Source organism: Pipistrellus hanaki (genome assembly GCF_964339955.1).
Source record: "Pipistrellus hanaki genome assembly, chromosome: 1".
NCBI classification, from domain to species: domain Eukaryota; kingdom Metazoa; phylum Chordata; class Mammalia; order Chiroptera; family Vespertilionidae; genus Pipistrellus; species Pipistrellus hanaki.
The window spans coordinates 88038847-88054391 of NC_140503.1; the positions used below are offsets into that span (position 1 = coordinate 88038847).

Consider the following 15545-nt stretch of genomic DNA (forward strand, 5'->3'; position numbering starts at 1 on the left):
CCCAGAAGATGAGAGAGAGCAAGATACCAAAAGAATACTGGAAGAAATAGTGACAGAAAACTTCCCCCACCTGGGGAAAGAAATAAACTTACAAGTCCAGGAAGCCCACAGAACCCCAAACAAAAGGAATCCAAAGAGGACCACACCAAGACACATCATAATTAAAATTCCAAGAGCAAAAGACAAAGAGAGAATATTAAAAGCAGCAAGAGAAAAGCAGGTAGTTACCAATAAAGGAGCACCCATACGATTGTCAGCTGATTTCTCAACAGAAACCATGCAGGCCAGACAGGAATGGCAAGAAATATTCAAGGTGATGAATAGCAAGAACCTACAGTCAAAAATACTCTACCCAGCAAAGGTATCACTCAGAATCGAAGGCCAGATAAAGAGCTTCACAAATAAAAAAAAGCTAAAAGAGTTCATCACCGCCAAACCAGAATTATATGAATTGCTGAAGGGGGTTATTTAGGAAGAGGAAGAAGATAAAGATAAAAATTATGAACAACAAATATGTAACTATCAACAAGTGAATCTAAAAACCAAGGGAATTTAAAAATCTGATGAACAATATTAACTGGTGAATATAATAGAATCAAAGGTATGGAAGGGGAGTGGACTGACGATTCTTGGGAAAAAGGAGAGTGGGGGTGCGGGAAGAACCTGAACAAAAACTGTGCACCTATGAATGAAGACAATGAGGGGTGGGGAAAGGGCAGAGGGTGGGGTGGGAACCTGGTGGAGGGGAGAAATGGAGGGGGGTGGAGAGGAACACACATGTAATAATCTGAACAAAAAAGATTTATTTTAAAAAATAATAAAATAAAACAAAATTTAAAAAAAAAAGAATGGGCAGTGACAAAAGAAGATTAATAAAGGGACTGTTGAGAGTTAGAGATCTAAGTGAATGGGAGTGGAACAGCTAACTTGGATGGTTTTGGGTGAGGATTTTGACACAAAGAAGATTATGACTTCATGTTTTAAAATAAATTATCCACTTTCTTATATCTTGACAAATGTCAGCTGAATGAATATCAGTGAAGTAGGATTTCTCTGCCCTGTAGAGAAATGGCTCAGTGGTTATGAATGCCGGCCTGCAAACGAAGGGGTTGAGGGCTAGGTTCCAATCAATGGCATGTACAGGCTTCGTTCTATGGTGTGAAGGGTGAGTCCAGGAGCAACCATTCAATATGTCTCTCTCGGATAGATGTTTATTTCTTTCTCTCTCTCTCTCTTTCTTCCCCTCCCTCCCTTCACTGTCTCTAAAAAAACAATGGGAAAAAAGTGTCCTCTGGTGAGGATTAACAAAAATAAATTAAGATTTCACTTTAAATGACTTTAAAAGAGGAGTTTCTTATAGATAATGAGAATCAATTATGTAACATTCAACACATGTTTACAGAAACCATTGAGCACTAGTTATTTATGTTCAGGGAATAAAGCACACAAAAAGAGAGAACAAACCCCTGTCTTTAAGAAACTTACATTGGGGGGCGCGAGGGGACAATAGAAAAAATTATGCAAATAAATAAGTTCAGACTCCACAATTCTACTTCTGGGTATTTATCTGAAGGAAATTAAATCACAATATTGAAAAGATATCTGCACCCCAATGTTCATTACAGCATTGTTTATATTATTTAAGACATGGAAATAAACTAAGTGGTAATCAACAGATGAATGGATAAAGAAAATATGGTTTACATACATAATGGAATTTATTCAGCCATAAAAAGAAGAAAATTCTGCCATTTGTGACAATGTGGGTGGACCTTGAAGCCATTATGTTAAGTGAAATAAGCCGAGAAAGACGATACTGTATGGTCTCATTTATATGCAAAATCTTAAAAAATAGAAACCAGACTCATAGATACAGAAAACAGATTGGTGGTTGCCAATGGTGATGCTGGTGGAGGGAGCAAAATGGGCGAAGGAAGTGAAGAGCTTAAACTTCCAGTTATAAGATAAATCCTAAGGATGCAATGTATAGCATACTTTGTAACTATAGTTAAAAATACATACTATATCATATATTTGAAAGTTGCTAAGATGACATATCTTAAAAGCTCTCATCACAAGGAAAACGGAAAACCATACTATGTGTGGTGATAGCTATAAACTAACCTTATTGTGGTGATCATTTCACAGCATATACATATATCAAATTATGTTGTACACCTTGGACTATTACAATGTTATTTATCAAGTTTTTCTCAACAAAAAAAATTTAAAGAGTAAATACGTTTCTAATATAATGTCAGGTAGTGAAGAGTGCTGCCAAGAAAAATATAGCAAATCAAGAGAGGGGAGTGACATGGCCTGGGTGGAGAGAGGAACTTTTAACGGGACCATGGGAAGGGCTCTCTTCGCAAATGCCTGTGGGAGTAGGGAAGTGGGGAGCGTTCCAGGCACAGGCTACAGCAAGAAGTGTACTCTGTGTCCTGTTCTACCGAAGGTACTGTGCTCCTGCGTTCAGTAAGAAGTTGTTGTTATTAGCTATAAAAGTCAGGGAGAAAGACAAATCCCTAACCCACCCAGAAAATTCATGGCAGAGCTGAAATTCAATACGGAACTTCTCTCATCAATTTGTACACCTCTCCATTTCAAGCTTCTCATGATTTACTAAAGATACTGTGAGCAGCAGGCGCAGGAACAGCACCAGCTATTAAACTGATGGGGTCAGACCACACTTGGTTCAGCAACTTCAGTACTTGAGTTCTGGCTAGGAAAGAATTAGAGCCAAGACTCAAACTGTAAGAGAACATTTACTTAGAAAGTCACAGAGGTGGAAGAAATGGCACAGGAAACAAGTTACAGAGGCAAAAGAAGGGCCCTTGGAGTTGGGGGTTCCGGAGTGAGGAAGGTAAAGATGACTCCTGTTGGGAAGGAGAGAGAAAGGAAGAGGGGGAAGGTGCTGTTGGGCTTCTAGGAATGAGAGCCTATGGGTCCTCTGTCCTAAGGGTGGAGATTTCAGGTCAGGCCCCAGGGGAAGGATTCAATAGAATATTCAGTTTTCCAGGCCTGTCCTTTCAGGGCAAGGTGTCCTTATTCAATGCAGCTGGTCCTGAGGTCAGCCTGTTTGCTTGTCTGGCTTTGCTTCTTTTCTGGGTCTGGGGTGGAAATACAACGGAGGCCTAGATGTTATGTCTAGAGAGGGAAGGTCAGGGGGCCTAAACTGCCTCCAGTGTTATGCTAGGGAAGGAAAGGTTACCCTGGGTCGAGGTCCAAACCTCTAATTGTCCGGTGCTAGGCCCTGGGGGCTTTCTGCCCTGGTGACTTCCTGTACCTGGGCATGCTCTGCTCATGTCTGTCTAATTGCCAACTACAATGCTTCCCCATAAGACTAAACTATCCTAGCGAAAATGCTGAGCCCATCCTTCATAGGTGTGTTGCCTTGATGATATATTCTTCTAACTAATGTATAGGTTAATCATTTGTAAAATTGGTCACTGCTTTTTTTCCTGCCATTTCCCCCCTCATATTATAATATGTCTATTGATTTTAGAGAGAAGGAAAGAAAGGAAGGGAGAGAGAGAGAAAGAGAGACATTGATTCATTGTCTATTGTAGGAACCCGACTGGGACTGGACTGCAACCCCAGCATATACCCAAACTGGGTATTGAACCCTTGACCTTTCAGTATACAGGATAACCCTCCAACCAAATGAGGCACACCAGCCAGGGCCATTCTGCCTTTTTATCTGACTGCCTGTATGATGGGAGAGCTCAGATTAAAATACAACATGTGGCATCTAGATGTGTGGGGAATTCTTTCAACTCCCATATGGTTTCACATCCTCCTAGTCTCTCTCTAACCACGAGTATTTCTTCTCCCACCAATCCACCTAAGGAGCAGACTTCCTGTCCTCCGGAGTTCACAGTTTATTAACACAAAGCCAGCTTGTTCATGAGCATCTGGTCAATCTCACAGAACAGGAACATCAGCAATATTATTTTCAAAATAGAATTTAAAGAGTGCTCTCATGTTCATTCTATACCACAAACCCCCTCCACTGTTACTGTGAGCAATGTGGGTGCTAATGGGCTCATTCATATTAATGGAAGGCTGATAGCTCCTACTTTACTCATTCATAATCAGGTGGAGATGGTTTACACACATCCTTCATTCTACTTTGAAAGCCAACAAAGAATAGTGAACAGTCAGCATAATCCCCTTGACCTGAGTTCACTCTGCAATATAACTGCAAAGTTTACAGATGTTCTGAAGTTCCAGGATGAAAGATTCCTTCAGCCATCATGAACTATAATTCTAAGACAGAAACTTACTTTATAAAAGAAGGAACCCACATTCTATTATAATAACCACTTAAACATTTGAAGTTGGCTATTTTCTTAATGAATTTTAAGAAAAATTACTATTTTCTCTTATTTTTTCAGTTTCCTGTTTAAAGCATGATCATATATTTTCTCTTTTGAATAATTTACACTGTTAAAAATAAAAACATCAGAGTTGATTTTAAAAAAAGATTTTTAAAAAGGTTTATGCATTAAAAAATATGTTTGAAATATACTCAAGATTGCAAATATATGTTTACATAAGTATATACCATGTATTCACATATATTACTTGATGCATTCAAGTATTTATACACAGAATTTTTAATGAGACATAGATATTTGATGTTATAGAGATGAGCATTTAAGGAGCTTTGTAGCCTTCATTACTAATAAGCACAAGATATAGTTATAAAGAACATATTTTGTCACCCTGGCTGGTGTGGTTCAGTTGGTTGGAGTGTTATCCCATACACTGAAAAGTTTGGGTTCCATTCATAGTCAGGGCACATAACTAAGTTGCAGGTTCAATCCCCAGTTGCACATATGCACATACAGGAAGGCAACCAATCAGTATTTCTCTCTCACATTGATGTCTCTCTCTCTCTCTCTCTCTTTCCCCTCCCTCTTTTGCCCTTTCTATAAAAAAAAATGAATAGATCATGGGTCAACTTTTGGTCGGGGCAAGTGCCCGGGTTTCAGGCTCAATCCTCAATGGGGGGAATGCAGGAGGCAGCTGATTGATTATTCTCTCTCATCATTGATGTTTCTATCTCTCCCTCTCCCTTTCTGAAATCAATTAAAATATATATATTTTTTAAAAGAAAAAAAGAACAAAAGAAAGAAAAAAAAAAAAGAAAAAAAAAAGAACAAATTTTGTTAAAATACACTGTAAGGTGACATACACTTAAAAATTTGTTAAGAGCTCTGGCTGTTGTGGCTTAGTTGGTTGGGCATTGTTCCATCTACCAAAAAATTGCCAGTTTGATTACTAGTTGGGGCACACATTCAAGTTGTGGGCTTGAACCCTGGTGGAGGGCATGTGGGAGATAGCTGATCAATGTTTCACTCTCACATTGATGTTTATCTCTTTCCCTCTCCCCCCCTCTCTAAAAATCAATATAAAATATTTTTAAAAAATTGTTAAGAGGGTAGGATCAAGATGGCAGAGTAGGTAAATGCAGTACTCACATCCTCCCAAAACAACATCAAAATTAAAACTAAATTACAGAACAACCATCATTCAGAAGTGCCTGAAATCTAGCTTAGTAGCAAGGGCAGAGATGCGAGCTGGTCCCAGCCCCTCTTCCCAGGCCAGGGTTCCAGTGCCAGGAAGAGAAGTCCCTATAACTTCTAGCTGTGAAAATCAGCAGGAATTGTTGCTGAGATGGAGAGCTGCTAGAGCCCCAGGCAGTTCCTCTTAATGGGCCTGCACACAGACTCATTTCCTCTGAGCTCCAGTGCTGGGACAGCAGCTTGAAAGGCACCAGGGAAATATGGGGAGGAAGTAGAGTGGCATCTTTTTCTTAGACAGAAGTGCTGGAGAGGCCATTTTTCCTTTTCTGAAACTTTCCTCCATAGAGCCAGCAGATGGGCACCATATCAACTAGGCCATCACTGCCCCCACCTATGATTCCCTGAGACTGCCCTTTCCACACAATCCTCCCCCCTCCAAGAATTTGTGGGCCCACCTAAGGCTGTTTCCAGAGCTTTTCCATACGAATAGCCTTTCTTGCCTCATGCTTTAGACCAGTGGTCACCAATTGGTGGTCCATGGACCACTGGTGGTCCATGAAGTCCAAAAGGTTGGAGACTGCTGCTTTAGACTTTTCTAAAATCTCTCAAACAAGCAGCATCTGGCTCTAGCATGCCCCATACCCCTCACTAAATGGCTCTAAGCCTGGCACTAAGGGAAGACTTGGTTCACAGCTTGGCCCCTTTTAGGCACCTCAAAGGCCAGTACAAGTAGCAGCTATCTGCAGATGGCTTTGTAGTTCATGCAGGGTGGCCCTGGGCAGAACAGAGGCAGTAGGTGATCATGGCCTGTACCTCCCTAGAGCCAGAATACCCAGTGGACAGCTTCAGACCAAGTTGAAACAGCACCCAACCACCTCCACAAGTGACATATTTAAGAGGTGGACTCGGTGGGACCAGAGTCCTGCTGAAGTGAGTCTTGCTTGTGGGGTGGGCCCCTGCACAGCTGATCCTCTGTGTTGATCACAATCAGTCCTTGCAGCTGACTGGCCTGATGGTAAATCCCCCTCCCCCCCCCATTGAGATACCATCAGCAATCAAAGCTCAATTACAACAGGAGAATGCACATAGCCCACAGAGAGGAGGGGAGGGACATATCTTAGTGCCCATCTTACGTGAATAGTGAGGCTGTGACACTGTATCCTACAGGACACCTCCTATATTAGGCCATTCTACCAAGCCCAAAAGATGTATCAGTTCATTCTAATACATAAATACACAGGGAGGCTGGCAAAATGAGAAGACAAAGAAACATGGCCCAAATAAAATAACCGAACAACAATTCAGAAGAAGAACTAAACAAAATGGAAATAAGCAATCTACTGGATGCAGAGTTCACTGGTTACAAGAATGCTAAGTGAACTTAGGGGAAGAGTAGATATACTTAGTAAAAACTTAAACAGCATATAATTGGGAATAGAAACCATAGAAAAGAACTAGTGAGAAATGAAGGATACACTAACTGAAATAAAGAATAATTTACAGGGAATCAGCAGTAGAATGGATGAAGCTGAGAATCAAATAAATGATTTGGAATATAAAAAAGCAAAGCAAAGCAAAACAAAACAAAACAAAACAAAACAAACCCCAATCAGACCAGAAAAAAGAAAAAAAGAATTAAAAAAAAAATGAGGATAGCATATAGAGCCTCTGGGACAACTTCAGGTGTACAAATATTCACTTCATGGGGGTACTAGAAGGAAAAGAGGAAGAGCAAGGAATTGAAAACCTATTTGAAGAAATTATGACAGAAAGCTTCACTAACTTGGTGAAAGAAATAAACATATAACTACAGGATGTACAGAGAGTCCCAAACAAGAAGAACCCAAAGAGGCCCACAAAAACACACATCATGATTAAGATGCAAAAGGTTAAAGACAAAGAGGGAATTTTAAAAGCAGCAAGAGAAAAGCAGTTAGTTACCTACAAAGAAGCTCCCATAAGAATGTCAGCTGATTTCTCAACAGAAACTTTTCAGGCCAGAAGGAATTGGCAAGAAATATTCAAAGAGATGAAAAGCAAGGACCTACAACCAAGATTACTCTACCTAGCAAAGCTATCATCTAGGATTGAAGAACATATAGTTTCCCAGATAAGAAAAAGCTAAAGGAGTTCATCACCACCAAAATAGTATTACATGAAATGTTGAAGGTTGTCTTTAAGCAGAAGAAGAAAAAAGAATAAAAATATGGCAATAAATACATGCCTATCAACAATCTAAAAAACAAAATAAAGAAATAAGCAGCCGAAGCCGGTTTGGCTCAGTGGTAGAGCATCGGTCTGCGGACTGAAAGGTCCAGGGTTCGATTCCGGTCAAGGGCATGTACATTGGTTGCGGGCACATCCCAGGTGGGGGGTATGCAGGAGGCAGCTGGTCGATGTTTCTCTCTCATCGACGTTTCTGGCTCTCTCTCCCTCTCCCTTCCTCTCTGTAAAAAATCAATAAAATATATTTAAAAAAAAAAAGAAAAAAAAAGAAAAAAAAAAAGAAATAAGCAGTACAGAAACAAATCACAGATAAAGAAAATAATTTTATGGTTTCCAGATAGGAAGGATTTGGGAAGGATGGGTGAAAAAGATGAAGGGTTTAAGAAGTACTAATTTGTTGTTGCAAATATTCATGAGGATGTAAAGTACAGCATAGGGAATACAGTTAATATTCTAAGAACTATGTACAGTGTCAGACAAGTATGAGATTTATTGCGATGATCACATAGCAAGTTATACAATGACTAACCACTGGGGTGTACACCTGAAACTAATATAATATGGCATGTCAACTGTAATTGAAAAATTAAAAAATATTTTAAAAAGAAAATGTAAAAATTTGTTAAGAGAGTAAACTCATGTCAACTGTTTTTACCACACACACAGAAAAATAACAACAAAAAGCAAGGGACACAATTCTTTAGAAAGTGACGCATATGTTATTTCCTTGACTGTGCTGGTGGTATCATGGATATATGCATATGTCCAAACTCACCAAGCTGTATACATCAGAATGTATACTTTTTTTGTATATTGAGTATACCTTAATAAAGCTTAAAAAAGACAGCTTAAAAATACACAAAGCATTAATTGACATTTGAATTAAAAACAGATCTTATAAAAAATCTACAATGTATGAGGTAGAAAACTATTTTAAAATATAAAAGCAGCATCTGGAAAGAATGGATGATGACAATGCTAAAATTAGCTAAGTAATGACAAAAGAAACCCAAAACAAAACCTAAAACATTCTAGGAAGAGCTGGGAAGACCAAATCCATTTTTAAAAGTTTCTGCAAGATGCATATGCCCAGCCTATACATTTATCCTGTGATGGTGTGCATTTCCTTTCCTGCCTGCTTATTTTAGTTTCCATTCAGGCATATGCTATCTAATAAAAGAATAATATGCAAATTGACTGTCACTCCAACACACAAGATGGCTGACCCCATGTGGACGCAAGATGGCCACCACAAGATGGTCAGCAGGGGAGGACAGTTGAGAGGGACCAGGCCTGCAAGGAAGGGCAGTTGTGGATAATCAGACTAACAGGGGAGGGCAGTTGGGGGCAATCAAGCCTGCAGGAGAGAGCAGTTAGAGATGACCAGGCCAGCAGAGGAGAGAAGTTGGGGGGGGAGGGGACCCAGGCCTGCAGGGGAGGGCAGTTAGGGAAAATTGCACTGGCAGGGGAGCAGTTAGACAGCAATCAGGCTGGCAGGGGAGTGGTTAGGGGTGATCAGGCTGGCAGGCAGAAGCAGTTAGGGGCAATCAGGAAGGCAGGCAGGTGATCAATTGGGAGCCAGCAGTCCTGGATTGTGAGAGGGTTGTCCAACTTCCCAGTATATTCACTCTACTGCTGATTTAGGCCAGTAGGATCAGGGCAGTTGGACATCCCTTGCGGGGTCCCAGAATGGAGAGTGTGCAGACTGGGCTGAAGGACCCCTACTCCCACCCCTGTGCACAAATTTCATGCACCAGGCCTCTAGTCCTTGATAAGAGAGAAGTATTAATAATATTATTTACATATTCCTATTCAACCATATTATGATTAAGATCATCCCAACTGAACTACATTTTGGTTTTATTTATTTATTTATTTTATTATTTTTTTTTTTTTAGAGTGAAACTTTATTTATTTATTTATTTTTTTTGTGTGTGTGTTTATACATTTAAATTTATATAAATTATCATACACAAACATACACATACTACATTTAGGTAGAGGTAGCAATAGAGGTAGAGAGATTGATTTATTACTGTGGGAGCTGGCAAGTTCAAAATCTGTATCACAGGCTGGAAATTCAGGTGGGAGTTGATATTGCAGTCTTGGGTCTGAAGGCTTTCTAAGTTGCAGTCAGAAGGCAGAATTCCTTCTTGTCTTGAAAGCTTCAGTCTTTGCTGTTAAGATCTTTAATTGATTGGATGAGGTTCACCCACATATGGATGACAATCTGTTGATTTAAAGTCTATTGATTATAAATGTTGATCACATCTTTATTTGTTTTGTTTTTCCATTTTTTATTAAGATATTATATGTGTACATATCTTACCATTGCCTCCCCCCCCCCCCAACCCACTACATTTTGGTTTTAATTTCAGCACTTTAGACATTGAAGGGAACTCTTTTAAAGTATAAGTGACAAGGAATAAATTCCTGATCCAAATGTCCTACAGATTTTTTATAACAATATCTAGGGAATCCACATGTTGGCCACTCTATAAGATTCTATTGGACATTCAGTTAGTAAATTGGATAGAGTACAAAATAAACCATTACTAGAGAGTTTTCTCTATGTGAACACTAGCATTGCAGTGTTCATGTGAGATTCATTGTAACCAGAAACACAATTTCCAAATTGACTTTACTAATGACAATAGAATATTTCAAAGTTAATTTCCTGTTAGAGATGATCAAAATTGAAATCTGATTGGTGACCCTAGCAGAAAGCATCTACCCAGGTGACCACACTCAGCTCCCCCTTCTGAGGACATTGCCTTTAGGAATGACATGTCCAGCTTCACTAGGAACATGTGGGCAACCCAGAAACATTACTGCCACTTGGAAAGTAGTTGAGAGATGGAGATTTTATTTCTTCAAACAAACTGGGTTCTAAAATCCAATATAATAACTCCAAGGAACATTATTCCTGTGAATATTAGTCTAGAATCACAATGGTATTTGGGACAGGAAAACAGATTGAAATATGTTTAACAAATTACTTGGAATGAATTTAGAAATAAATATAAACCACATATGGACAATTTTGCATTTAGAAGCCTATAGAGAAAGCAACAGAATATCCTGAATTGATTATTAAAACATATTTTGATTATTCTAGGTAATGCTGATCCTGAAGGCCAGGGTTACTGCCAAGCAGGATTTAGTCTGGATTTTTATAAGGTGAATTTCTTTGGTCTTTTAGCTTCTAATATTTATCTTATCTGTTTGATTTTTATTTTACCTCTGCCTCTCACTCCCACTCCCAACCCCTACCCCACCCCCCCCAGAAACCATCACCACCAAAAGAAACTGTATTTAGCTTCTTTTGACAACTTTAATTTTTGTTTACTTTTTATGTCAATTAAAGTAATCTATGCACATGACAACCTATTAAAATTGTACAAAAGTACATATGATGAAAAATAACAGTCTTTCTTCCTACTCCTTGAGGTTATCATTTTTAAATGAAAAATAAATCTCAAAAACTCAATAGAGAAATATGCTTCTGAAAAGTTAACAAGCATCTATAAATTATTTTATTTTTTCACTGTAATTGGTTTAACATGTGTTAAAATTCACATAATTCTCTCACCAAATTAAAAACAGTTGTCGAGCGAGAATATAGGAGGCAAATATTCCATGGTTTTAAAAATAGTATAAATTTTTATCAATATCTCTTTTTTTCTTTCCCGCTAAAAGTTACGGGTGCAGAGGATAGAAGGTGGGGTTGAAAATAAGGGAGAAAATCTGCATTTGCTAGTTTGGGGATTTTGCTCTCTCTCTTGTGAAAGGAGGGTTTGCAAGTGAATGGAAAAATTAGGCATTACTGTGGCCTTGAGATAAATAGAAACTGAATTTTCATTTTATTGCCAAGGCTCAAAAGGCCATGTCTGCTAATTGTACATAAATATGTAGATAATTTTCTTACCTGAGGCAGTGCCAAATAACTGAAATTATATATTCTCAAGGGAGAGAATTCAGCTCATTTAGTTAAGTCAAATTAAAAGTATATAATATAGTACACTAAATAATTGAAAGCAAAAATGGAAAATAAAATGACCCATATGACTCAGATATAAAAGCCTCTTAAAAAATTTTTTTTATGTCCAAGAAATTATTAGAACAAAGCTTATTAACAGTGATTTATCACCCTTAAAAAAAAATCTGTTTTTCTTTTCCAATTATTGCTGTTTCTGTTTTATAGAATGGAGACCTCATAGTGGGAGGACCTGGGAGTTTTTACTGGCAAGGTATGTCCTGTCAACGGAGAAGACGTGCCTGTTTGTTGTTACTAACAAGCGGATGAAGCCGAGGAACATCAAACGTTGACTTTTTATTATGCTAATTTCGTATTTATGTTCATAGTTTCTCAAATTCAGTGAAATATTTCAGTTTGTACTTTGTTACACTGTTGCAACTTAATTCATTTATTTACCAACTATTTATTGAGGCTATGCCAGGCTTTGGGACAAAACAATGAGTAAAATCAGACATTGTTCCTGCCCCCACAGAAGCTACAACCTGGGGAAAGACAAAGGCATTAAAGGAATATTCATACAGGCATTAAGAAACCCCAGGTATGCTACTCTCTGTGAAGGAAGGGTATGTCAAGATGGTGGCATGAGGGTTAGGAGGCTCCCTCCAGGCTGGCTGTATGTAGGTGTGTTACGTCCTCTGAACACTGGCTGGCAGGGAGCTGGACTACAACCTGCGTTCTGCTTAATAGGGAAACCTGAATTCAGGTGCAGGATAGCATCTGCACAGAGGGGATGAGTTACTTTGATTGTTAATGTTTTTAAATTTATTGATTGATTGATTGAGAGAGAGAGAGAGAGAGAGAGAGAGAGAGAGAGAGAGAGAGAGAGATCCTATGGGGGGTCAAGCCGGCATGTGCCCTGACCATGCACTGACTGGGAATCGAACCAGCAACCTCTTGGAGCTACACAGGCCAAGCCCAGTTGATTCTTGATAAATATTCCAACTGGGGACCAAATCTACAACCTTGGCATATCAGGGCAATGCTCTAACCATCTGAGCTACCTGGCTAAGGCCCTCTGACTCACAGGTTAATTAATTTGGAAGCAGACAATCCTGAACTGAGATCTGAACCCTGAGTGGGAAGTGACTAGATGAAGAGAGGAGGGAGTGTGTAAAAATGGTCTTGCAGGATATTTGGTTTGGTCCAAAATGTCTGGTCCATGAAGACATTTGGTCCACACTAACCTATTTAGCCAACCCCATATAGCTAAAATAACCCAACAAACTTTCATAAGGTGATAACTAAAGCCATGGCTGTGGACAGGATGCCTAATGAGAGGTTATAGAGAATATACACTGAATTTTGGCTGTAAAGTTTAATATAAAGTTAGAGTAAAATATGAGAAAAATGAATAATTGACTGAGGGTATTTTTTTTAATTGCAAGAGACCTGATCATGTTTAAAAAGCAATGGGAAAGGTATAAGAGAGATGAATTTATTATAAAAGTTTATATGAAGTTACTGTTAAGCTTAATTCACACATATACAACTATGAAATCAAATAATTAACATTTCAGCCTTGAAAAATTATTTTGCAAATGAAAAACAATATAATTTATACAGTGGATGGATATAAAATTAAAATTGTATTTAAAAATTGTGTTTAAAAAGATTGCCTTGTAATTCACTTGATTAATTTAATTTTTCTCTTTCCTTAAATTGGAAAATGCCTGATACAGATGATTTGCCAAAAATTAGTCATATCAAGGATGTATAGAAGCGTTTCTCTGAAACAGATAATTTAAAATTTTATTCAGTTTTAAGATTGTAATGTTTATAGAAGCAGCTAGAGGAAACAAGAAAAGGCAGAAGTGGTTATTTAGCTTTATTTATTAACCTAGAGAAAATTGGCAAATTCAACAGACATTGTTCAGAATTCCATGTGTAAATACATTGTCTTAATATAAGAACAGTCATTTTAGGCACAGTTATTTGGATATATTTATGGCCTACGTTGACAGTTTTATTATTTTTGGACTTTAAGCAAGACTGTGGGAATTATGTGTGAGTTCTCAAAGAATAACTTGGCTTTAACATTAATATTAAATGTTAGTTTCGTGAAAGCATTCCTCTATTTTCCTCCCAAAGAGCATGAGATCACACATTTTCCTTAGATGTCCATAATAGATATCGGAAGGCATGAAAATTGTGGGAAATTGCTGGCCATCTTTTTTGACTTCTGTTCATCCCAACACAAGCTTATTTTAAGACTTCTGATAGTGGCCTTATATGAGAGAGATTAACCAAAGTTCTGATCATATCAATGTTGGTGGCCATGGATTCCTCTTTTTGCTAAAATTCTGGATCTCACTATATACCTAGCTATTTCCCACTTTCATAATATTATGCTCCATGAGTACATTTTAGCATAAAAAGTAAATGGCTCAAAGATTTTGTAATTTTTCCCTTTAACAAAGCTATGTTTCACAATTTTTAATTAAATGATTTAGATTTAAACCATCTGTATTATGTGAGAACAAAAAAAGTCTAATTAGAAAGAATGCCAAAGGAGACCTTCGTTGTAATGCCAAATACCTAATAGCAAAACCAAAGGAGACCTTGGTTGTAATGCCAAAGACCTTAGCGAATGCACTGAAGCTCTTTAGATCTCGTTTCCCCACGAGTAAGAAGTTATAACTTGGCTAGATGGTATCAAAGCTGGATCATGTTTTTCTACGTAGAATGTCCTAGAATAAAAGTTTAATCACATAAAATTTGCCTACAGATGTCTTCACTCTTAGATATGCTTGTCATTTGAAGGCAGGGGGCTGTGCATGGAGAAGGGAGACACATAAAATGTCTAGTTCATCCTTGGTTCTGCCATTAGAATGGAAAGCTCTCCCAACTTCAACTTGCAGTTCTGGTGGCTGGAAGAAAATCTATCATTGAAAATGCAAGCAATGTCATGATCACTTTTAAAGGAGAGTGTTGTTCAGAGGTTCAGACATGCAGTTAATGTAATAATTTGTTTGAATGCAGGTCAGGTGATCACAGCCAATATTGCAGACATCATTGAAAATTACTCATTCAAGGATATTCTAAGGAAACTGGCTCGAGAAAAACAGACGCAAGTGGCCCCAACTTCCAACGATGATAGTTACCTTGGTGAGATAATTCACTTCTGTTTCCTCAAAAGACAAACATATTAAATGTGTGGACACAGTTTATTCCTCAGTTACCTGATATTATGTTGGCATCTTATAAATGCTTTCTTTTCTTAGTAGCTTAGATGGACTCTTAACTTTCCTTTCCTTGGATTCAGCCATGATGTATAACCTACATGATTTGACAGCTATTTTATAGGCTCTGTGATAGCCTCTGGCACATAAAACATGCTGCCAGTAATAGGACCGTGTATTGGTGGGGCTGCCCAGGACTACGATGCAGGCAACATGACAGTGGCCTTTCCAGTTTCTACAGCAGCAAGAGACTTCCCAGTTGCTAGAATGTTTGAAAATCCATCATGTGCAAACCACACAATGCCACTTCACCACTATGGTTTCCCACCTGTGGTATGCTAATAGGCATTTTGATTGATCAATGCATTTAAAAAATAGTTACGTTTTGTGATCGTACCTCACTTTAGAGTTAAGTGAAATTTGTGGAAAACCATTTTTACATAAGTTAGAAAATAGGCCGTGGTGGTGATCAGAAGTAGCAAAACCTGAGCACAAGCCATACCTTTCTGAGTGACATGTCTGATCATGATGAATCAGTAACTAAAATGCACTGGTCGCCATTGATACTTC

The 15545-nt window shown here is 38.3% G+C and overlaps 1 protein-coding gene across 1 annotated transcript in view; it reads left to right on the top strand.

Annotated features, from left to right (window-relative positions):
* ITGA8 (integrin subunit alpha 8) overlaps nucleotides 1–15545 on the top strand; it is a 188863-nt gene that overhangs the window by 43801 nt on the left and 129517 nt on the right. The window contains exons 5-7 of the mRNA XM_084875768.1: nucleotides 10876–10937; nucleotides 11962–12007; nucleotides 14776–14901. Coding sequence (XP_084731894.1) covers nucleotides 10876–10937; nucleotides 11962–12007; nucleotides 14776–14901 — 234 coding nt within the window. The remainder of the gene's footprint in view (nucleotides 1–10875; nucleotides 10938–11961; nucleotides 12008–14775; nucleotides 14902–15545) is intronic.